Source organism: Calcarisporiella thermophila (assembly GCF_041956535.1).
Source record: "Calcarisporiella thermophila strain CBS 279.70 unplaced genomic scaffold VTP21scaffold_4, whole genome shotgun sequence".
Classification (NCBI taxonomy): domain Eukaryota; kingdom Fungi; phylum Calcarisporiellomycota; class Calcarisporiellomycetes; order Calcarisporiellales; family Calcarisporiellaceae; genus Calcarisporiella; species Calcarisporiella thermophila.
In genome coordinates this window covers 93,444-115,236 of record NW_027192194.1, presented here as the reverse complement: position 1 = coordinate 115,236, position 21,793 = coordinate 93,444, and the positions used below count along the sequence as shown (strand labels likewise).

Sequence of the window (21,793 nt, the reverse complement as noted above, 5' to 3'; positions counted from 1 at the left end):
CATATATATAATGTACTATTTGCTTTTTATGATATTTTTCGTTTCACCTATTTGCTTTTTTTTTAACTATAACCATTGCCCTTATTGTTCCATGTTTTAAACCCCAAGCATTTCACCTCTTCAATGGGATGTTTGGCAAAAGGGAACATAGAACAAATTGAATAGTAAACAAACAGATACGGACTCTGCCATGGGAGTTGCATTGAGTTCCCATTTATGTTTTCTACATTTTATCCTTAGTATAATGAGGCAGTATATTAGACTCTTTTCACTTTTAGTGGGGAAAATATTATCATTTATCTAAACGTTTATATAGCAGCATACAGTTTGGCAATTAAAAGGATTGGGAATAAAAGCGGGTTTGCCCTTTCAAATTCCATTATCCTTTAGAGAAGTTTTTTAACGGCCCAAAGCAAAGTATATCATTTAAGATCATTTTAAAATGGTAAAGCGTTCGAAATCTCACCAATCTATTTGCTTTCTTTGGCTCATAAAGGTTATAACCACCCTATCCACGTGCAAAATATTAACTAGAAATGCAATCTCTAAGCGTATGTATGAATGCTAACATAAACAATGATTTTGACTATTGTGATTGATCCTAATTTTCCTAAAATGGCGTTGCATAATTTTGGAATTTTCCAAAAAGTGTGGCCACAGATCATATGCATTCCCTTAATTTCAAAGCACCTATTATTGCCAGATTTCCTTCTCTTTTCCCATCACACAAAGGACCAACCAAGTAATGAATAACGAAAACTATATCCCCATTTTTGATTCCCTTGATGGAATTTATAGTACTCATCTTTTACAGCAAGGGTAAAAACGCGTCTTTTTCATTCTTTTATGTATTCAACATGACTTAGTTGTATACCATTTAGTGTTCGCTACGAATCCTTACGTCAAGCCTTCAAGGATCTCTATTCTCTGGATCCAGAGTTTATTGCTCGCTCTCCAGGGAGAGTGAATCTCATTGGCGAGCATATCGACTACTCCAACTTTGGAGTATTGCCAATGGCGATCGAGCGTGATTTACTCATAGCTGTCGCTACCACGACGACTGATTCTCGTGTGCGAATTGCCAACATGGATACTAGATTTCCCGCTAGAGAATTTGATTTTGAAGGAAAAGAAAGCATAGTCAGTATTGATGCAACGGTGTTAGAGTGGTCAAATTATTTCAAATGTGGATATAAAGCGATCCTTGAAAAGCTGAAGCTCGATAAACCTCGTGGTATGTACATGTTGGTACACGGCACTGTGCCAACTGGAGCGGGTGTTTCCAGCTCTGCTGCTTTTGTGTGTGCTGCAGCCGTTGCAACCCTACGTGCCAATAATGGCACATTGACCAAGAAAGAGCTCACCGAACTTGCCATTGTCGGAGAACGCAACGTTGGCGTAAATTCTGGTGGTATGGATCAGTCCGCCTCTGTTTTTGCAGAGCGCGGACATGCTGTGCATATTGAGTTTTGGCCCACTCTACTGCCCAAGCCTGTAGCACTTTCAGATCCTAAGCTAGTGTTTGTTGTAGCAAATACACTAGTTCAGGCCGACAAGCACGTTACTGCACCCACAAACTATAACCTAAGGGTAGTGGAGACTAAGATAGGAGCTTTAGCTCTTTCAAAAGCTCTTGGAATAGCGGATAAAGAAACTTACCGAGAGGTTCTGGATACCTATTTTGCCGGGAGATCGGAGTTGAGCATGCAAGAGCGCTTAGCTATGATGCTCGATTTAGTAGAGAGACACTTCGTGAAGCAAGAGGGCTACACCCAACAAGAGCTGGCACAATTGATTGGAATGGATGAGGCCTTAATGGTTTCAAAATACATGACTCGGTTCCCAGTGCGCTGTGATAAATTTCAACTCTACAAGCGTGCGAAACACGTCTTTTCAGAGGCATTACGAGTCCTACAATTTCGGGATGTGTGTTTGGACAGTGCCGATCCGTTCTATGAATTAGGGGCCTTAATGAACGCATCTCAGGAGTCCTGTAGAGATTTGTACAACTGTTCCTGCAACGAGATCGATGAATTGACGCAGATATGCCGCAATGCTGGCGCTAGTGGCTCGCGATTGACGGGGGCTGGCTGGGGAGGGTGTACTGTATCACTTGTCCGCGAAGAAAGAGTTGAGGATTTTATACGCGAGGTAAAGCAACAGTACTACTCTAAGAAATTCCCATTTATGACAGACTCTGAATTGGAGGATGTCATTTTTGCGACAAAACCTGGAAGTGGTGCAGCTATTTTTGTAATAAATCAATAAACTGGTTTTATCAGTGTGTTGCGGGATAATTGTACTCAACATTTCGACAAGGAAAATAGAGCAATAAACTGGAGAGTTTTTGTTCCCAAAGCCCTTTTATGTAGCATGGTTTCTATGTTTTGTAGTTCAAGAAATGTTTGATTATACTCTTAATAAAAAAGGATCCCTGTATTTACACAAGCAAAAAAAATTTTTTTTTTCGTATATCCGATTATCGCGTAGTTGTCTCTTTGGAAGTTAGCGGGATATTCTCATATAGCCGCACTAGTTGGGTGTTTACAACTTCTTCAAATGCATCTGATGATCTACCCTTTCGAGAATCAAGCTCGATCAGTTGTACTAATTTGGGAGCAATATACATTGGATTCACCCCACTGACCATCGAAGCGTAACTTTCCGCAAGTATCTGATTGTTCCCCTCCTGAAATTCTGATTTTCCTTGTTTGGGTGACAATTTATATGTCAGTTCAACCTTTATTCGTTGGTGTGACTGAAAAAATGCAAAACTGTTGTATTCAATTGTAATTCTAATACACAGATGGAATCTTCTAATAATCTCACACCGATATCTAAGGATACATCCTCTTCAATTCAATCGAATGCAGATTTACCCCAATCTCTTCCTTCCTCTGGATCACAGTCGACGCTCACTCCAGAGCAGCTTGATCGTATCGAGCAAAATCGCGTTCGTGCTCTTGCTAAACTACGTTCTAAGAAGCAATCCGAACAGCCCACACAAGATAACCAACCAAATGAAGAATCCAAGCTGAAGCCCATGAAGAAATTCGCTAAATACTTTGAATATGATTTGTCGACTATGCACGACACTCGTGGTGGATTTATTGCGGAAGAAGAAGAGGGCGAAGGAAAGAAAAGAAAATGGGAGCCTCCAGAACCTGAATTTGATCCACGTAATACTCCTCTTTTCTCATAATTATCGGTTCCACACTAATTCAGTCTTCGATATTTTAGCAATAAGTTTGAACCCGGAAGAAAATCCTAAATGTAAAGAATGTGGATCTGTTGAACTCGACTATAATTACCTTAAACAATTTAATCTTCCTATCTGCCCAAAGTGTCGGGAAGCCTACCCAGAAAAATACTCTTTAATTACTAAGACGGAAGCGAAGGAAGATTACCTCCTTACTGATGGTGAACTCCGTGATCCCGAGTTGTTACCCCGATGGGAACGGCCGAACCCACGTAAATCGACTTGGAATAACATGATGCTATTTGTGCGGGAGCAAGTGGAAGCCTATGCATTTCGGAGGTGGGGGTCTGCAGAAGCGCTTGATGCCGAGTGGGAGCGGCGGCAAGGAGAAAAGAAGCGGAAAAAGGAAAAAGTCTTTCGAGACAAACTGAAGGGTATGTTGATCGCAATTCGATTTGCGACAATTGAAGTTGGAGACTGAATCCGCAAATTTGTATCAATAGATTTAAGAAAACGCACTTTTACCAGCGCATGGGAAAAGCGCCAGGATGAGAAGCATGAGCATCAATTTGGCGCAAATGTAACCGTCAACGGTGTTTCGAAACAAGTGTGTTCTGTGTGTGGGCTTGAGGTAGAGTGCGAAGAGTTTTGAAAGTGGAAGCAGTTTCTACTTGGAGCCTGCACATATTGTTGGTTGTTTTTGTTGTAAACATTCGAGTACTTTTAGAAATGGGAATTTTGACCAGAGATTTTCAACGTTGCAAATAATGTGATTAATGTGAAAATAAATACAGAAATATGTGGAGCGGAAAATAAAAGAGAAGCACTAGACAAATATACATACAAAAAAGAGGCAATCTAACTATCCTGTCCTGAATCCTGTCGTAATAAGGCAATCGTATCCTCCTGTTCGGGAGTCAAAATGGTTTCAAGAATATCTCGTGCCTTTTCGCTGACGTTCTCTTCCAATCCTATCGCCTCTTCAATCTCGGCTGCCGCAGCTAATCTGGTCAACACAACGATAAGCGTTTGTTGAGTTGTCACCGGGTCGGTTTGCGATCGAAGGAGATCAAGGTGGCCACGAAAGAGGAGATGCAACAGGTTGATAGAGTCGGTAATGAGCATGAGGCATAGCTTGGAGCAGCGGGCTTCTTCCGGAATATGGTCAAGCAGATTCTCAAGCATGGTGGCGATGCAAGTCACGGTCTGACTTTGGCACGCAAAGTAGGCTATGGCTTGTTCGTGATATGAGCATGCCACTGAAAAGACTTCAATGATTCCTCGTTTCAAGCGATATGACTATCATAAAAATATTCCATCATAAAAATGTTATTATGAAATCAAAATGGCACACGAAAATTTTAAGTATTATGCTTACCTGAATAGTCATTTCAGTGGTATCATTCAACATTCTTGCCAATGTATCCCCTAAATTTATTTCTTCCTCTTCCTGCTCTTCACCGTGGGCACTCTTTCTGCCTTCGCTATTCGCCGGCCCCAGATATTCAAAGAATTCCTTATCCTGAACTAAGCTCGCGAGGAAACCCAAACTTTCAATTGCTATTTCCCCGCCCTGCACGACCAATTTTTCAAATATTCGCTCTACAAACAACGGACGAAACCGCAGGAATATTTCGCGATTGTATATCCATATTAGAGCCCGAAAAATTCCCAAAGTGTTGACTATCAAATTTAAACCAGCTTCTGGAGGAGAATGGGTAGGTGAGTTTGTGCATTGTTTCAGAAGGTCAAAATGTTTGGAAAAGAAATCGCTGGCTTATGAGCGAAGAAATTGTTAGCAAACTGATATTAAAAAAAAAAAGAAGATATTAAATGAAATCTTACCATATGAATTGGATAAGATATATTTTTGACATGCTTTATATCGTTCAACCAGTGCTCTTGTAATAGAAACAGCATGAATGGCTGGGCCAAGCTTAGAGGAGAAACCGAAGTAAACAATAAACTGGTTATTCTAGCAGATATATGGGGAACTATAATAACTTACACATTTTGATTCAAGGGATAAATCCACAAACCGGTGCATCACCCGCACCAGTTCTAAAGCAGCTGTCTCAACATCTAGTGTGCGAACTGCTGCCAATATGCATTCGAAAAGTTCCGTAGAGAGTGCTTGAAAGCGTAGTCGGTAATTTGTTTGAGAGGCCTGTGAGGATTGTTCTGCTTTTCCATGATATAAGAGCATCAAATACATGTACACTGGTGTAAGAAAGGACGGCTTAAGGGTTTACCTGTGGGGTTGAAGTTTGCAGCCATGTTGTCATGGATCAATGCATGGAGGGATCTCTCGTTAGAGCAGCGATGAGTTTGTCTTTGATCCTTGCGAGCCGTCGACAAAAAAAGAGTTTGTAACAACTGCAATTCAATAAAGGCATTATTGGCACATCACTTACAAAACCTGGTCTTATCGGTATTTCTCACCTCCAATTTCTCGTCCTTCATTGGTAACGGACGTTTAACCCTTGATTTTATATTTGTTTTCTCTTTTTTACTAGGGCGCGAAGGTGAAGCGATTACGTTCTGATCCACATTCATGTCTGTAGACTCACTCTGTAGGTTACTTTCTGTCATTATACCTACGGATTTCATTTTCTTGGATAAGAGGGGAGGCATGATGAAATCTGATTCGGAAAGAAATTGATCTAAAAGAGCTAAATTAGTATCAAAAAAAAAAAAATCCAAGCGGGGTTGCATTCACCTTTGGATGGACCCTTATTTAAGCCTGTTTTTGAGGGACTTCTCCCAACAGCTATGGTTTGTGATCCAAGTTTCTCAACTTGTTTTTCGGAATTCCATTTTGCTGAGACTAACTCTTGTGTCTAGAGGAAATAGATTGCAATTCAAAATATACTAGATCGCTTGATAAAGTAAAATGTTAATGGTACACGCACCATAAATTGCAAACGGGTTCCATATGAATCCAATTCCTTCTTAAATTCCTCTTGTAATGCCTTTTGATCACTTTGTGCTTTTTGGAGTGCCTCATTCAGTGATATACGAAGAAATTCCTTTTCTCTCTCAACCTATTAACAAGGAAAAATTTTGAAAACACGTCGTAAACATCATACACAAAACAGCGCGACTTTATCTAAAGGACGAACAAACTTACTTTGACCATATTATTGCGAATAATCGTTATCTCTCCTTCTTTAGTGTACAGTTCATTTTGAATTCTTTGCTGCTCACTTTTTAATCGCCCCAGCTCTTCTTTTAACTGAAGCAATAAAAAACACGAGAATTTAGCAACGATTGGTTTTAAAGTATCCAAAAAAAAAGACTTTATGGAAATCATTATACCCCTTACCTTCATTGTTTCGTCATTCTTTAGATCTTCGCTTTTTAGCTTCCCATTAGTCGTTCCATTTATCAAATTATTTGCATCTACTATCAGTTAGATGAATCATTCAATTAGTATACTTCAAATTTATGCGGTAAGTTAAAGTTAATAAAAACACACGTTCAACAACATTCTGTTCACGCGTAAGGAGTGCTCGTGCTGTCGCCTCCAGTTCATCGGCCGTTGTATCGTCGATCATGGGAATCTCCTCAAAATCCATATCGAATTCATCTGCATTCGAAGAATGCTGTGTTTCGTCAAGCGCGGACATTAATGCAATAAATAAAGACTAGAAAATTGCACATCTATTCGAGAAAAACAGGAATAAATAATCAAGGGACGATGTAGAAAATGAAATATATAAAAGAGCAGAAATTATAAAGATTTGTGACTGCCTTATTTTATTTCAATATTTTTACCAAATTCTAACTTTACTTTCAAGCTCAAGTAAGTTAAGGGTGTATGGCCAAATGGATAAGGCGCCTGACTACGAATCAGGAGATTCCAGGTTCGACCCCTGGTACGCTCGGTTTTTCTCTTTTTTTTTCTGCTCAAATAAGATGCCTTCAATCTCTAAATGTGTTTTGTTATTTTATATTCATAATCAATCCCTACTACCACACTCACTAAAGATAAAAACATACTTTTTTTTTAGAAAAAATGCGGAGAACATAAAATTAAGTTGAAAAAAAAATAAAAATCCCATAAAAGTAAAGAAATTTATATTTATCAAAGTGTAGTTTTTGTCTTAAGCGGTCATGTAGCTGTTTATGTTGAGGTCCTGGGGCAGTTCCTGAATATTCACCTCGAACCTTTCTTGCACAGAGTTGAGAATCGGGCCATCAGCGGCGTCACTGACAAAGCTGATTGCCAACCCTTTGGTTCCGAAACGACCAGCACGTCCCACACGGTGCAAGTAGGAGTCTGCACTGTCGGGCATATCGTAATTGACCACAATGTTCACGCGCTCGATATCAATACCACGCCCAAATACATCTGTTGCCACCATAACCCGCTTCTCAAAAGCCTTGAAAGTCTTATACCGTGCAATACGCTCTTCCTGCGGCATTCCACTGTGGATACAGATACTTGGGAAGTTGCATTCACGTAGCAGCTTGTCGAGAGCATTCGCACGCGATACACTCTTGACGAAGATGCACACTTGATTGAATTCGAGAGTGTCCAGAAGATCGTTAAGCTTGCGATTTTTCTCGCGCTCTTCGAGCTTCACATAGAATTGCTGCAAACCATGGAGGGTAAGCTTAGCCTCATCGTCCACGTAGATCTCTAGCGGCTACAGTAGAGAGAAGGCAAAAAATTAAGTCACTCTCCCAAGAAAATAACCATAAAAGTTAGTCAACCAACATTCTGCATGAATTTTTTGCAAACCGGTCGAATTTCTTTACTCAAAGTTGCGCTGAACATCATAACCTGCTTATGGTGGGGTGTGCTTCTGAAAATCTCCTGTACATCGCGTCTCATATCTAAAAGCGAGTTCGCAAACAAATACGGGTTGTAGAAAGCTCGGCCGCTGGGTGGGTGAGAATATTACATGCTTACCGAGCTGATCGAGCATTTTATCGCACTCATCAAGCACGAAATGCTTTGTGTTCCCAAGCTTAAGAGGGCCCTTGGAGAGCTGCAAAATACGACCAGGAGTTCCGACAACGATATGCGGGCACTTGGTACGGTCACGTAGAATTTCTTGGTCGCGAGAAATTGGCTGACCTCCATAGAACACTTCAGTTCGAATGGTGGGCATATATTTAGAGAAACGTTGATACTCGTTCTTGATCTGGAAAGCGAGTTCACGGGTGTGACAGAGGACGAGCACGGAAACCTCCCCGTCTACAGGTTCGACCTGCTGGAGTGTCGCAAGCACGAATACAGCGGTTTTACCCATACCGGATTTAGCTTGACAAATAACATCCATACCGAGGATCGATTGTGGGATACATTCTTGTTGGACTATTTAAGAGAAAAGGGGAAGGAGAGTCGACGTGATCAGCCAAGGTTCGAAGAACAGCTGGGCGTTTTAGAAGATAGGGAAGCACCGCGCTCCGGATAAATTACACAAACAAATTGTGCGGAGGCAGGCTCTTAGGTGTGCAGTGGGAGAGAGACCAAACACGAACCTTCACTTGGATGTTCAAAACCGCAGTCAACAATAGATCGGAGTAGTTCAGGTTTGAGGAGGAAATCCCTGAAGCCAGTGCTGTGGATACCAACGTACGAGCCTTTCTTATCTTTTTTGTCCGCATCGTCCTCCTTTATAGGCTGGCCATTAGTACCTGCGGGTTTCGCGGTCATCTGCGATACATCGTTCTGCAGAGTCTCCTCATCCTCTTCGTAATCAATAAGCTCGTCTGCGTGGCTGGCCATTTGATTTATTATTTTTAGGGAGAGAGAATAAAATAGACGAACTAGAAATTGTTTAAAATCGGAAAGATTAGTAGGATCAGATGTTAATCAGTCAATGATCAACGTCAAAAAGATAGAAAAAAATAGAAAATCAAAGCGCTCCTTCAAAAGACAGAACGGGACGAAAAGAAGGAGAAGAGAAAAATCAACAAAAAACCTCTAGGGGCAAAAGCGATTTCTCTTACGTCACAACATCAAGCAAACATGATTGGAGGTTATAGTAACCGCGTCCCAAGAATTAGACGAAGCCAAAGAAAATTCTTGTCCGTGCCAACTTTTTGCTATTTTTTCTTTTACAAGATTCCGTTTTTTTTAGTCATAAATTCAATTTCAATATATGGCGAACAGGCAGACCATAAGCAGGGACAGACTCGCAGAGCTTAGGGTATACTCTTGGTTGTGCTTATGCCTTTTTTTCATTGTATATTAATCTTGGAACTCTTCAAAAGGGTGGAGGTAATCCTGGTGATAATGGAGGATCCTACGACGGATAGTAAGTTACCATCATCTTATTACAATTAAAAAAAAACTTATCATTTCCTAAATAACGGCAACATATCTAGCCCTCCTCCACCTCGGCAGCAGTACGGCCAATACCAGCAGGATTATCAGGGTTATAACAGTTATCCGCAGAACAATCAATATAGTCAACAGTCTTATGGTCAACAAGATTATGGAAGGCAGCAGCAATATGGCTCTTACCGACCGGAAGAATATGAAATGGGCCCTCCAAGTGGTGGCGGAGGTGGCGGCCGCGGTGGCGCCGGAGATATGCAGTCCTTCTTTGATGAAGTAGAGGATATCAGATCAGCAATTCAAACTGTTAATGATAACATCAACCACATCAATGAATTACACAATAATTCGCTAGATGCAGTCAACCGCCAACAAAATGAATGGGTGACGCAACAGCTTGATTCTGTTTTGGCTGACACAAAACGTAGAAACAACCACATCAAAGAGAGGATAAAGAAAATCGAATTAGAGAACGCCAAACTGAAGAATTCAGGCGACGTACAAATCCGTAAAACCCAGGTAAAATAGTTGTGCTTTGAAAATCTGTCTTTGGATGTATTTATTCTTAGCTCTTGGTGTGTCATTTTATACTAGCACGCGGCACTCAAAAAGCGTTTCATGGAAACCATTCAACGATTCCAAGAAATCGAACGACAGAACCAGAATAAATACAAGCAGCGTATTGAACGACAGTATCGCATTGTAAATCCGAATGCGACTCCACAAGAGGTTGAGGCGGTTCTCGATTCCGATCAAGGTGGACAGATTTTTGCACAGTCAGTGCTGCAGGCTAACCGGAGCGGACAAGCACGAGCAGCCTTGGAAGAGGTTCAGTCTCGTCATGATGACATCAAGAAAATTGAAAAGACCATTTTGGTAAGCAACTTTTAACCAATACAGTGTCTCGTTTTGCTAATTTTTTTCTATCCCAATAGGAACTCCACCAGCTTTTTACTGAGATGTCAGTGCTCGTCGAGCAGCAAGAAGATATGGTCAATAACATCGAGCAACATGCGATGACGACTGCAACACATATGGAAGAGGGTGGTAGGCAGGTCACACAAGCCGTAGAGAGCGCACGAAAAGCGCGCGCGGTAGGTCGAATTAATATGTCTGCACATAAGCATTTAATAATTTATTTTATCATATGATGAATAGAAACGATGGTGGTGCTTTGGAATCATCGTTGTCATCATCATAGCGGTCATCTTGGTTGTACTTGCTACTACTACTAAACTCTTTCAAGGCGGCCAAAAATAAATAATCAATACTTTAGTAGGTAGGTGAGAAACTAACATTTCAAAATGGGGTCTCATCTTTCGTTTATATTTTATCTCTTTTTCTAGAACGAACTTTCTTTGCGGCACTTTTCTCTATTCCCAATATCCTCTAAATTTTTCGCCGACCACTTTAATTTTACTTTCTTTTTTTGTCCAAACGGAAAAATTCAATCGATATACAAACTAATGTGGCGCACTCTTTATTAAAACCTTAATTTTTTCAATACTTGTTCGCGCTATCTCTATTTCTCCGCTATTCTCATCTAATCTTGCTTTTACTCTCAGTGTTCTGTCCCTTTTTTTCCGAGCATTTTTATTAGATGGATTATTTTATATTTAAATGCAACTACAATTATTAGTTTGTAACGTAAGGAAAAAGACAAAAACCATCCCAACAAGAAGCCTTCAAAACAAAAAACGCATATTAAAACTCATTCATGGCTCCCACTCCAAGTTGAAAAATGCAACATTATTGGCAAATTAAGAAAAACTAATGCATGATCTTGTATCATCTTCGCTCCCTCACAAACACCCTCAGACACACGTAGGCAATGATCAAAAGCCCTACCAGCAATCCTACCAGAACCAATATATCCCGCATGTATGCATCCGGATTGAAGCCAAACCGGGTCAGGATCGCATCACTAGGGATCTGGAAACCTCCAAAGCCTTTGTCGCGTAACATTAGGCCGGACATTTCATTGACAATCATGGCCTCAAAACCGTAATTGAAAAAGGACAAGTATTGCAGCCACCCGAGCCATTTAGGAGTCACATCTGAAAAGATTTCAGAGTGAGTCGAGTTCTGCAATCGGTAAAACAGATTTTGAGTTTACCCTTGTTTAATAAGAAGCCGCCGAAGAGCATTGCAAACAGCATTATCAGCGAGCCGATCAAGTTTCCAATGGCAACGTTTCTACATAGGGCCGCAATCACAAGGCACACGGCCGCCGCCACCAAATTGAAGAGTAGTAGCGCGCCCAAAAACCGGCCAAAAGCGTCGGGCGCGGGCTGTAAACCAATCATATAATACGATATGGCCCCTAGAATCAGGGCGGGAATCACTCGAAGAGGAATCAGATCGAACAAGATCTTGGCGAGGAAATAGGGCATTGAACCGTAGTATCCTGCCTCCCGCTCTCGCACAAACAGGGAGCGCTCCTGAGAAAAGAGATCCAGCGACGACAAAGACCCGAACGCAAGCAGGGCGCACATGAAGAAAATCGAGCCCAGTCGGTTTTGGAAACCCGAGAGGTCGTCCGATACTTTCCAGAAGAGAAGCCCGATCAGCAGCCCGAGGAGGAGCGCAACGGTAAAGTGTGCGAAGAAGAGAAAAGGATTGCGGTAAAGATTCGTGAACGAGCGGATGGAGAGGACGCCGAGCTCCTGGAAGAAACGGCCCATGCTAGCCGGCTCGTCTTTATAATCCTTTAGGAGTGGCTTCTGGGAGATGTCAGGCGATTGGCCAGCAGAGGGGTGGCTCGTTGAGGGCGACAATGCCTTTTCATTCTCGATACTAAATTTAGAATTAAGGTTAATCAGGGCGGTTTGTTACACGGGTTGGCGGAGAGCGCAAAGCTCCTTACTTCTCGCCCTTGGCCCTCGCCAGTTCTTCGTTGACGGCCGCCGCATACTCTGATCGCGCGTAATGGTTAATGAGCGCGTCTGATTGGTTGTTCAAGAATTCGGTGACTTCAGCGCGATTGCTCTCCTCACTCGACACGGGGACGATGCGGTGCATCTCGTGGTGACTGGCCTCGGTGGATTCCGGATATTTTTGGCGGCGGCGGAAGGGATGAGTGAGGGAGAACCGCTCCAGTGGAGAGGCTGGTTTCCGCGCGACCGTGTTCTCCATAGTGAGATCAACTGGTATCAGGAAAAAGGGTCAGTGGAGCTATCGACACGCAATCAAATAAGGATTATTACTAAAGTAATCGGCGATGTTGTAGTCGGGCGGCGCAGTGTAGCCAATGGAACGGAAATACTCGGCGACTTTTGGCGCAGGCCCACAGAAAACCTAAAGAGGCCAAGCCATAATATGTCAGCCATAATACTGTATGGTATACCGGGATCATATCGAATCTATCCAAGCTTACCGTGCAGCCGCCTGAGAGCAGCAAAAGCGAGTCGAACATGTTGAAAATGGAGGATCGAGGCTGGTGAATCGCAACCACCACGGTTCGACCGTGCTGTTTAGCGAGCTTCTTCAGCGAATTCATGACAGTGTACGCGTTGTAGGCATCCAGCCCGCTAGTAGGCTCATCCAAAAACAGCAAGCTTGGGCTAGTGACCAATTCCTGGGCAATGGAAACACGCCGCTTCTCACCACCCGAGATACCGCGGCGTCCGGGCACACCTATCTGGCAATCAGCAATTTCGGTGAGCCCGAGCTCATCCATCACCAGCTTCACTCTGTGTTTCTTCGCAGCAAGCGGCATTTCCCGCGGAAGCCGTAGCATTGCTGTGAACATAAGGGTTTCACGCACGGTAAGGGTACCCATGAGTGCCGATTCTTGATCAACATATCTAAGATTTTAAAAGGGCGAAGGTTAGCGTTGAGTCGAGTCTTCTCTCCCCTCAGGCTTGCATACCCAATAGTCCTCCTTAGTTGTTTTCGAGAGGGTACGGTCCCATTAATCCCTGGATAGAAGATTGAAGGAGTTGAAATATACGCTACAAAAGTGCACTGAAGCAATAAAAAAAATCACTTACAAACATGGCCAGACACTTCGCCTCTTTTACGCCTAAACGCCAGAATGTCCAATAAGGAACTCTTTCCAGCACCAGAAGGACCCATGATGGCGCACAGTTCTCCAGGCCTTACAATACCCGATATATCAGACAAAATGCGTTTTCCTCCAACTGTGTATTCAACCCTCTCAAAAGCCAGCGTGCTTCCCTTCTGATCAGTAAATAGAGATGCACCAAGTTCGTTGATCTCATCGGCTGCGTAAGAATCATCGCTGAGATAGTGGCGGTGGCGGTTAAGGAAATATCGGACAAGAAGGATTAATAAAACTAGAGCCGCTGCAGCCTATGGTAAAGACGTAAATTGGGGTACTTAATTTTCCTCTCTATTTCCCTGAAAGGTGGATTATCACTTACACCAATTGCAATTCCCACCGCTGACCCCACCGGGAAACTTTTGGGCTCTGTCGAAGCAACGTCTAGTAGGTCCTGTGGGTTTACACATTCGCCTGAATTGCACTTCATGTTCAAGCCTTTGGAGAACAGACTCTTCAGAGTCGAATACTCGAGGAAGTTGCAGTCAGTGCCACTTGGATCGCATCGATACTCCGCAGGGCCTTTTATATTACTGATGGTTGAGCTCAACATGCCACATAGGGTGGTGCTCTTCATGCATCCGCATTCTACATTTTCACATTTTCCAAAAGTTTCTGCTGCACTTGGCACTATCGATAATATAGGGTGAATACTAGGGTTTAAAAATCGTAGAGCAACAGGAAGATATAGAATATTTACAGTTATGTGTGCAGTTTGCCATCCGACAATACATGTTGATTTCATTGTTTATCCAGACTATATCAGAATATATGAATGAATACTCGCAAGATTAGACGATCCTCACAGAGATAAAGCTTACGCTGAAAGTCGCAGCGAGAAGTTGAACGAGAACAGTGCAGAGAAGTTTGCGCATTCGAGACAAGGGGTATATTTGACACAGTACACCAGGTGGAAAACTCTTTAACAAGGCGCGAATTCTTTACGCACGTGGCATTTTGACTAAATAAAAAAGAGGGACATTCAAACTAAACATATCGGAACTTCTAGATATTGAAAAAAAAAGCTCTCATACCCTTTGAGCGGTATACATGCATTATTTGTCTGACACACGTTACATACTCCGCCTGTCCAACTAACAACAAATTACGTTAATTACAATTTATAATGACGGGAGAGAAAATTAAGACTCTCACATACCCATCATCACAGGTGCACGTTGCATTGGCTGGTTTAGGAGTCCTGTTTTGATTTGCTAGTGAGCCACACACTACGACGGGAAAAAAACATCGATTATTATTATTATTATTATTCAACTGCGCTAGGTCCTGTATCCTTGCGCATCATAAAAGGAAAAATTCCTACCAACATCTGAGCAATCTCGCCCTGAGAACCCTGGCGGACATTGGCAAAGACCCTTTGAATCACAAAGCCCTCCATTATTGCATGGATTATCTCCCAGGAGACAGTTAAAACATGATGGGCACACAGGACACTGTGGTGGTTGCTGCGGTTGTTGTGGAGCAGGAACTTGTTGCGGTTGCTGTGGGGAAGGGACTTGTCGCGGTAGAAAATCAGCCAACGCGACGGTGACCAATATTAAGAGAAAGAGCGAAGATATTGTGAGTTTCATCCAACTTTGTGCCAAGTATTAACTAGTAGGGAATGTGGGTTTCGTTTTTTATGAGAGATGATGAAAGAACAAGGCAATAAAGAGAATGATATCCTATGTCAGATTCCAATTTAATATTAACTTAAAAAACAATGCTGAGACCGAATACTTGGAATCCCCAGTCCATTTCATTCCAAACTAGAGATACACATTCGATTCGAATTTCGTCGCGCACAAATTTATTTGAATAATTTCAGGCACGGATTCCGCTGAAATTGCTTTATTTCTTTTATGGGATGGAGGGGAGGGGAGAGGATTTTTAAACCTGCTGCAAAATCACTGCAATGCCCTGCCCGCCTCCAATGCAGGCCGAGCCAACTACAAACTCCTTATTTAAGCGTCTCATCTCGTATGTTAAGTGAGTGAGAATACGCGAGCCACTTGCCCCCAGCGGATGGCCGAGCGCGATAGCTCCACTGTCAACATCACCAATCAAACAAGTTAGTCTTCCCGCTGAAAATCACCTAAAAAGACAGCCTTACCCGTTAGTGTTTGTTATGGCCCGATCAAGACCCAGTTCTTTTTCAACGGCAAGATACTGGGCGGCAAAGGCCTCGTTCACCTCCACCAGACCCATGTCCTTCAGACTCAAGCCGGCGCGTTTCAACGCCTCGCGAATGGCTGGAACGGGTCCGATTCCCATAATGGTGGGCTCCACTGCCGCAACATGCCATCCGACCACGCGCGCAAGAGGCTTCAGCCCATGTTGCTTAACCGCCTCTTCAGAGGCAACAACAACTGCTGCTGCTCCATCACAAATTCCAGAAGCATTTCCTGCGGTGACAACTCCATCCTTCTTGAATACCGGTGGAAGCTTCGCCAAATTCTCTATTGTGGTCTGCGGGCGAGGATGCTCATCGGCTTCCATGATCTCAGTACCCTTCCTTACTTTCAATTCAATCGGCACAATCTCTTCCTTGAAGCGACCAGCTTCATGAGCTATTCGTCGTTATAAACTCAAATATTACTAACACAATCACCAAATATTAAATAGCAGGTAAATCATTACCGGCAGCCCATCGCTTCTGGCTCTGAAGAGCATACTCATCACATTCCTGCCTTGAAATTGTGTTCCGTTCACCCAGATTCTCAGCCGTTATACCCATTGGAGTTGGTGTGGGGTACTGATCAACAAGTGCAGCAGCCAGAGAATCTTCTGCTTTCAAGTCCACTCCATACTTTGTACCCCAGCGTGTAGATCCGTGGATCGTATAAGGAGAAAGGCTCATGCTCTCTGCTCCACCGGTAAGGACAATTTTAGATTCACCAGCGATAATCTCATGGGCAGCATTAATAACAGATTGGAATCCAGAGCCGCAAAGTCGGTTGACAGTTAATGCTGGGACATTGACCGGGAGATTTGCGCGGTGTCCAATATGGCGTGCCAGATATGCTCCAGAGCGATCGGTTTGCATAACATTACCGATAATGACTGAATCAATTGGGAGTTCAGCAGGAAGAGTAGCGAGAGCAGCCTTTGCTGCAATGCCTCCAAGTTCTGGATAATAAATAAATTATAAGATGAGCAGATTAGATCAATTGGACCAGATGAAACCAAAAAACACGCTTGGGAAAAGAAACGTACCCGCTGCCGTCTTATCCTTAAGTTTTCCGCCAAATGCCCCAAAAGGAGTGCGCTTTGCTGCCACGATGTAAATGCCTTGTTTCAATGCGCTCATTTTATAATTCTGGAAGTGGAATTGTCTCTATTAGTCACTTCTTAGACAAAAGAAGAGTGAAAGCGAAGCGAACTACTGTTCGGAATTAAATATTTCTGGCATGTGATATAAGTGGCAAAGTAAATAGGAATCACACTATTCCTCTATTTGAGGACTGCTAATCCAATTTACGCGTTGAATTAATGGAGCAAATATACACGGAGCTTTGCGACCATCTCCTCTCAAAACATGCTTCCGATCCAAACCGCCGTATACTTGTCGCTATTGCTGGTATTGCTGGTAGTGGCAAGACGACTATATCTTCTGAACTTGAAAGGCGATTAAATAATAGGGGGGTTGGTGCTATTGCTGTGTCAATGGACGGCTATCACCTAACTCGAAAGGAGCTGGACGACTTTGATGTATATACTACCACTGCGACAAATAAACGGCTATCCACTAAAGTCATCTGACATAAAGTATAGAACCCGTCGGAAGCGCATGCTCGTCGAGGTGCATTCTGGACATTCAATCCCCATGGCTTATTGCAATTAGTGAGATGTCTTCGTGAACAACAGGAAAATGTGATTTATGCCCCTTCCTTTGATCATGCTGTGGGCGATCCAATTGGCTATGACATATGTATTGAACCTAGGCAAGTTCATTATCTACTTACTTATTTTGACACGTATGAACGAGGAGTGAACTTAATAGAAATTACGAATAGGCACAAGATTGTGTTGCTTGAGGGCCTCTATCTCCATCTCTCCAAGCCTGAACCTTGGTCCTTAATTAACACATACATGAATGAGAATTGGTTTGTAGATATAGATGTCATGGTTGCTAGAGAGAGGGTCATCCAGAGACATATTGCAAGTGGCTTAGGTATATCCCTTTCAATACTATGAGGGAGATATCAGCTAATATCGTGAATATTCATGCTAGCAAAAAACAATCAAGAGGCAGCGCACCGCTTTGATACCAATGATCTCTTGAACGCAAACTATATACTAGAAAATCGTATTGTCCCAACAAGGACAATTCGAAGCATATCAACCAGTTGAGTTCCCACAAGAATATATGCATTTTATAGGCGGTTTAATTAGTTTTATTCTCGACTTGACAAATTCATAAGAAACGAGGATAGAATCAATAGCAAGCTATACACACAGACGCAAACTCTTCCTTGAAAAATTGTATCTATCAACCCCACATGAAAAGCTATATTTAAATTGGCTTGATCTATAAAGTCATTAGTGACCATGTTCATTCTGTTCATTACGCGAGTCTAAGTTACCTTAAAATGTAATCCAATTAGAGAAAATACAAGACATTTTAGATCTTGTACCAAGTAATAAAACACTCTGAGCCCCTCAGGATCTGCTGATTCTTGGACCTCGACTAAAGAGCCAATCTTGCATGTTTCAAAAGAGATGTGCTCGTTCCCGATTTTAATCTCGAGTTCCTGACGACCGACGACATTTTTGCGCGGCCACTTTTCGTCATCTTCCTTCATTATTTCGGAATCAACTATGATTCGTTTCAGTTCGCGGAGGAGTAGTGGACTAACGTGGACTGAGAGAGAATCCTCAATAATCGAAGCGAACAATGCAAAAATATTTATGAAAAAAATACCTTCTTTACGAATAAGCCCTTCATTACGATAGTTTGTATTATTTGCATAACGACATTTTCCATCTCCTCGAAACTCGAACTCTAGGAATTCGTGACCATGTCTACCCATATGGCCGGTGCTTAATTGTTTAGTTAGATTGATTGATTCACATAATACTTAAATCAAACAAGAATACAGCTTCAACAACGATACTCACTAATACCGAACATAGAAATCGTCGCTCACGCTCATGATCTTTAATATGTTTGATCAATAAAAATATCCAAGATTGACCAAGTCAACAGAATAAATTGCTGCGCTACAGTTAGGTTACTTCAGGTTTTAAATTAAGCAGTTGAGAATTTTAGATTGAATTTAGTAATAAATATGATATTATGATATTGTATTATATTATAATGAAATAAAAAAATACATTTCATTGAAAAAGTAGCTTCAATCACATAATTTAATAGCAGCGATATTACTTCCATCTCACTCCCTCCTTATCCGATCCAAAGAAAAATGAACTGATTCCTCTCAGGGATCCAAACGGTTGGAAACCAGACTCAGGTGTTCTATGAGCAATTTTCGATGCGCCTGTCCAGCAATCGATGAACTCCTACTCGGGTTGTATTCAACTATTAGAAAAGCTTGACAAGAGAAAATAAGCAAACTCAGACAGTTTAAATTAGCCTCACTTTGTAAATATCATTGTACCGGTATGTATGCAAGATTTTTACTATATACAATACATATTTATTAAAGCTCTGAAAAGATTGCATTTCTTTTAAGCCTTCAACAAACAACATATTTTTATTGCAGCATTTACTTTACCATAATGGAATAACACTATACTTAGCCGTAATAAATTTATGAAGAGCTGACCTCCCAGGGTATACCCCAATAGTTGATATTTAACTATATTTTATGAAGGATGAATAAGTTATCTTTGGACTTTTTTCTTTCAATATCTTCAACGCCCTATAAAGTGTTTGGTGCTAATGTTTTCTGAACTTGTTCTCAGTCTTTCTTTTGTTTTATACCGACGTTACATAGATTGCTTTGGCACTGTCTAACGAACTTTGAATTTGAAATTTGGGCAAATTAATCTAAAGGATGAAGCGTTCACTTATGTGTCAATTATTTTATGTCAAAGAATTTTGCTAATTACAAAGAAGAAGTAGCTAAGAAATAGCTTCATCATATTTGGTGTCAAACGGTGGATTTCGAATCATATGCTAATTTGCATTATATTCCTTAAAGTTCATACTTCAATTATAAGAATAATATTTATCTATCCGACCGAAATACACGATTGGCTTGGTTTATATTTCAACCCAATATACACGTTTCAAAGCCCAGTTCGAGATACCCATATAGAATACTTTGAAAATATTCAAGAAATATTCACGATAGTGGGGTTTTTTTTTTCAGGGCGTATCGGATATAAATTTTCGCTGTACACCCAAATTCTCTGCTCTTCTTACACAACTGATATCCAAACAATTTACTATAAAAGCATTTCCTCAGATGTGAAAATGTTTTCTACAATATCATTTTTCTGTAATTTATCTCTTGTACATTTCTTGAAATAATTGACACACACTCAATATGACTGTCGCTGAAGTACTCTCTACTCAGCTTGAAGCATCATCTGAACTGAAAGAAATTGAAAATATAGTGCGAGTTGTGCAGAATAATGCAAAAGTCATCCCCAATAGACCCTATATCATGTATGGAAGTGACAATGGGGAATACACAAACTACACATTCAAGCAGTTTGACAATGTCACCACCTCCGAGGCTCTCTACTGGTCGTCAAAGCTGAACACACCAGAGAGGTCAGCACGTAAGGTCGTGGCTCTGCTTCTTACAAGCTCACACTACATCCCTATCATCGTAATTGCACTTGCCAAGCTGAATATAGTCCCGTTGTTGTTGAGCGTTCGCAATTCTCCAGAGGCAATCAGGCATCTTGCTAAAGAGGCAGGTGCGTTTGCGTTGATCCATGACGTTACCACGGAACCACTAGCAAAGACAGCGATGCAGAAGGATGTCAGCATCGACATTCAGGCGATGCATTATCCCGATTTGACCAAGGAGGTATTAGATCAAGAGGTGGATGGTGCAGAGGTAGTTAAAAATGACCAAAGGTAATCGCCGTCGAGTTGGCGTGATAAGAATGAGCATACTAAAATATGGTACCATTTACAACGTTGATATAGGTATCATAACGATTTTGCCATTTTACACAGTTCGGGAAGCACTGCGTTCCCGAAACTTATTACAGTGAGTCACCACTATATACTTTTGAATGGAGCTGCAAGAGCAACCTCTCTTTATCCACCAGTTCCAAGTCAGGGGGTTTATTTACTTATGGGACCTCACTTCCATTTCATGGGCATTAATTCTATGATTGGCATCGGGCATTCACAAAGAACAACGATAGCGCTCTTGCTAGCAAAATCATTCCCACCAAGACCTGAGGATGTTTTCTATAGCTTGGAAAAATCAGGCGCTGATTTTTTCACCTCCACTCCAAGTATTCTCGAGCAATTGGTAAAGCTCATTGAATCCAATCCCTCGTGGTATGGCTGGGATACGCTCAGGAGGCTTAACTATCTCTCGTTTGGTGGTTCAGCATGTCCAAAGGAGTTGGGTGATAAAATTACAGCAAATGGCGTGAATCTGGTGAGTGCATATGGCTCCACGGAAACGGGAATACTCATGTACGGCGATTTCAGGGGCTCAAAACATTGGTCTGGAATGAAACTCCACCCATCGGTACACGTTAAGTGGGTCGAGGTGCCGAATGGAGAAAAGGGCGAATATGAACTTGTAGTCCTTTCCAGTAGTCCCCATTCTGCAGACAAAGTTGCTAATCTTCCTGGAGGAGAGTATGCGACTCGCGACGTTTTCATTGAGCGCGATGGTTGGATGTATTTCCAATACCGTTTGGATGATACTTTGGTTCATGTCAATGGTGAAAAGACGAACCCACTTCCTATTGAGGAGAGCCTGCGCTCTCATCCGCTGATTGATAATGCCTGTGTTGTTGGTGCGGGGCGATTCTGCACTGCCGCACTTATACAGTTGCACGCTGAAGAGGCTGAAAGGTTACCGCTTAAGCAGGTTCTGGAGCAAGTGAAGCTGGCTATCCATCATGCAAACCGTGCTGCCCCACAGCATTCCCAAGTGGTGGATGAGATGGTCTACATCCTCCCACTGCGTGGTAAACGCCTGAGCACAACCGACAAAGGTAGCATCAAACGCAGGGTGATCGAGAAGGAATTTGCAAAAGAGATCGACGAGTTGTATGCCTCATTCCTTGG

General features: G+C 42.0%; 10 protein-coding genes and 1 non-coding gene across 11 annotated transcripts in view; 6 read left to right on the top strand and 5 right to left on the bottom strand.

Moving 5' to 3' along the window:
• Window positions 1-745: 745 nt before the first annotated feature.
• On the top strand, window positions 746-2,268 carry VTP21DRAFT_8292 (uncharacterized protein; the record flags this gene model as incomplete). The annotated part of the gene is made up of 2 exons (XM_069399126.1): window positions 746-819; window positions 882-2,268. 2 exons carry the CDS (start codon window positions 746-748, stop codon window positions 2,266-2,268), a joined length of 1,461 nt encoding a protein of 486 aa, XP_069254574.1.
• Window positions 2,269-2,806: 538 nt separating this feature from the next.
• Window positions 2,807-3,851, top strand: VTP21DRAFT_8291 (uncharacterized protein; the record flags this gene model as incomplete). Its single annotated transcript, XM_069399125.1, has 3 exons — window positions 2,807-3,179; window positions 3,241-3,633; window positions 3,703-3,851. The coding sequence occupies 3 exons, from the start codon at window positions 2,807-2,809 to the stop codon at window positions 3,849-3,851; spliced, it is 915 nt and encodes a 304-aa protein (XP_069254573.1).
• A 206-nt stretch (window positions 3,852-4,057) lies between these two features.
• VTP21DRAFT_8290 (uncharacterized protein) lies at window positions 4,058-6,828 on the bottom strand (the record flags this gene model as incomplete). Its single annotated transcript, XM_069399124.1, has 11 exons — window positions 4,058-4,498; window positions 4,578-4,975; window positions 5,045-5,135; window positions 5,208-5,383; window positions 5,452-5,575; window positions 5,642-5,862; window positions 5,919-6,039; window positions 6,112-6,243; window positions 6,330-6,434; window positions 6,525-6,604; window positions 6,678-6,828. 11 exons carry the CDS (start codon window positions 6,826-6,828, stop codon window positions 4,058-4,060), a joined length of 2,040 nt encoding a protein of 679 aa, XP_069254572.1.
• A 185-nt stretch (window positions 6,829-7,013) lies between these two features.
• Window positions 7,014-7,086, top strand: VTP21DRAFT_t41. The gene has a single exon. It is a non-coding gene; the product is annotated as a tRNA-Arg (tRNA).
• A 219-nt stretch (window positions 7,087-7,305) lies between these two features.
• On the bottom strand, window positions 7,306-8,939 carry VTP21DRAFT_8289 (uncharacterized protein; the record flags this gene model as incomplete). The annotated part of the gene is made up of 4 exons (XM_069399122.1): window positions 7,306-7,851; window positions 7,923-8,041; window positions 8,118-8,525; window positions 8,693-8,939. 4 exons carry the CDS (start codon window positions 8,937-8,939, stop codon window positions 7,306-7,308), a joined length of 1,320 nt encoding a protein of 439 aa, XP_069254571.1.
• Window positions 8,940-9,315: 376 nt separating this feature from the next.
• On the top strand, window positions 9,316-10,754 carry VTP21DRAFT_8288 (uncharacterized protein; the record flags this gene model as incomplete). Its single annotated transcript, XM_069399121.1, has 6 exons — window positions 9,316-9,363; window positions 9,428-9,471; window positions 9,542-10,013; window positions 10,089-10,370; window positions 10,430-10,588; window positions 10,653-10,754. The coding sequence occupies 6 exons, from the start codon at window positions 9,316-9,318 to the stop codon at window positions 10,752-10,754; spliced, it is 1,107 nt and encodes a 368-aa protein (XP_069254570.1).
• A 528-nt stretch (window positions 10,755-11,282) lies between these two features.
• Window positions 11,283-15,149, bottom strand: VTP21DRAFT_8287 (uncharacterized protein; the record flags this gene model as incomplete). Its single annotated transcript, XM_069399120.1, has 13 exons — window positions 11,283-11,551; window positions 11,611-12,290; window positions 12,361-12,640; window positions 12,701-12,791; window positions 12,871-13,300; window positions 13,366-13,414; window positions 13,487-13,808; window positions 13,880-14,187; window positions 14,258-14,314; window positions 14,379-14,518; window positions 14,592-14,651; window positions 14,717-14,786; window positions 14,882-15,149. 13 exons carry the CDS (start codon window positions 15,147-15,149, stop codon window positions 11,283-11,285), a joined length of 3,024 nt encoding a protein of 1,007 aa, XP_069254569.1.
• Window positions 15,150-15,447: 298 nt separating this feature from the next.
• VTP21DRAFT_8286 (uncharacterized protein) lies at window positions 15,448-16,867 on the bottom strand (the record flags this gene model as incomplete). Its single annotated transcript, XM_069399119.1, has 4 exons — window positions 15,448-15,604; window positions 15,671-16,127; window positions 16,198-16,686; window positions 16,774-16,867. The coding sequence occupies 4 exons, from the start codon at window positions 16,865-16,867 to the stop codon at window positions 15,448-15,450; spliced, it is 1,197 nt and encodes a 398-aa protein (XP_069254568.1).
• A 182-nt stretch (window positions 16,868-17,049) lies between these two features.
• Window positions 17,050-17,910, top strand: VTP21DRAFT_8285 (uncharacterized protein; the record flags this gene model as incomplete). The annotated part of the gene is made up of 4 exons (XM_069399118.1): window positions 17,050-17,268; window positions 17,332-17,501; window positions 17,574-17,731; window positions 17,792-17,910. 4 exons carry the CDS (start codon window positions 17,050-17,052, stop codon window positions 17,908-17,910), a joined length of 666 nt encoding a protein of 221 aa, XP_069254567.1.
• Window positions 17,911-18,073: 163 nt separating this feature from the next.
• Window positions 18,074-18,713, bottom strand: VTP21DRAFT_8284 (uncharacterized protein; the record flags this gene model as incomplete). Its single annotated transcript, XM_069399117.1, has 4 exons — window positions 18,074-18,088; window positions 18,144-18,421; window positions 18,482-18,600; window positions 18,679-18,713. The coding sequence occupies 4 exons, from the start codon at window positions 18,711-18,713 to the stop codon at window positions 18,074-18,076; spliced, it is 447 nt and encodes a 148-aa protein (XP_069254566.1).
• Window positions 18,714-20,072: 1,359 nt separating this feature from the next.
• Window positions 20,073-21,793, top strand: part of VTP21DRAFT_8283 (uncharacterized protein) — a gene marked incomplete at both ends in the record, with an annotated part of 4,240 nt that continues 2,519 nt past the window's right edge. Inside the window, 2 exons of the mRNA XM_069399116.1 lie at window positions 20,073-20,614; window positions 20,687-21,737. Of these exons, the coding sequence (XP_069254565.1) occupies window positions 20,073-20,614; window positions 20,687-21,737 (1,593 nt within the window). The remainder of the gene's footprint in view (window positions 20,615-20,686; window positions 21,738-21,793) is intronic.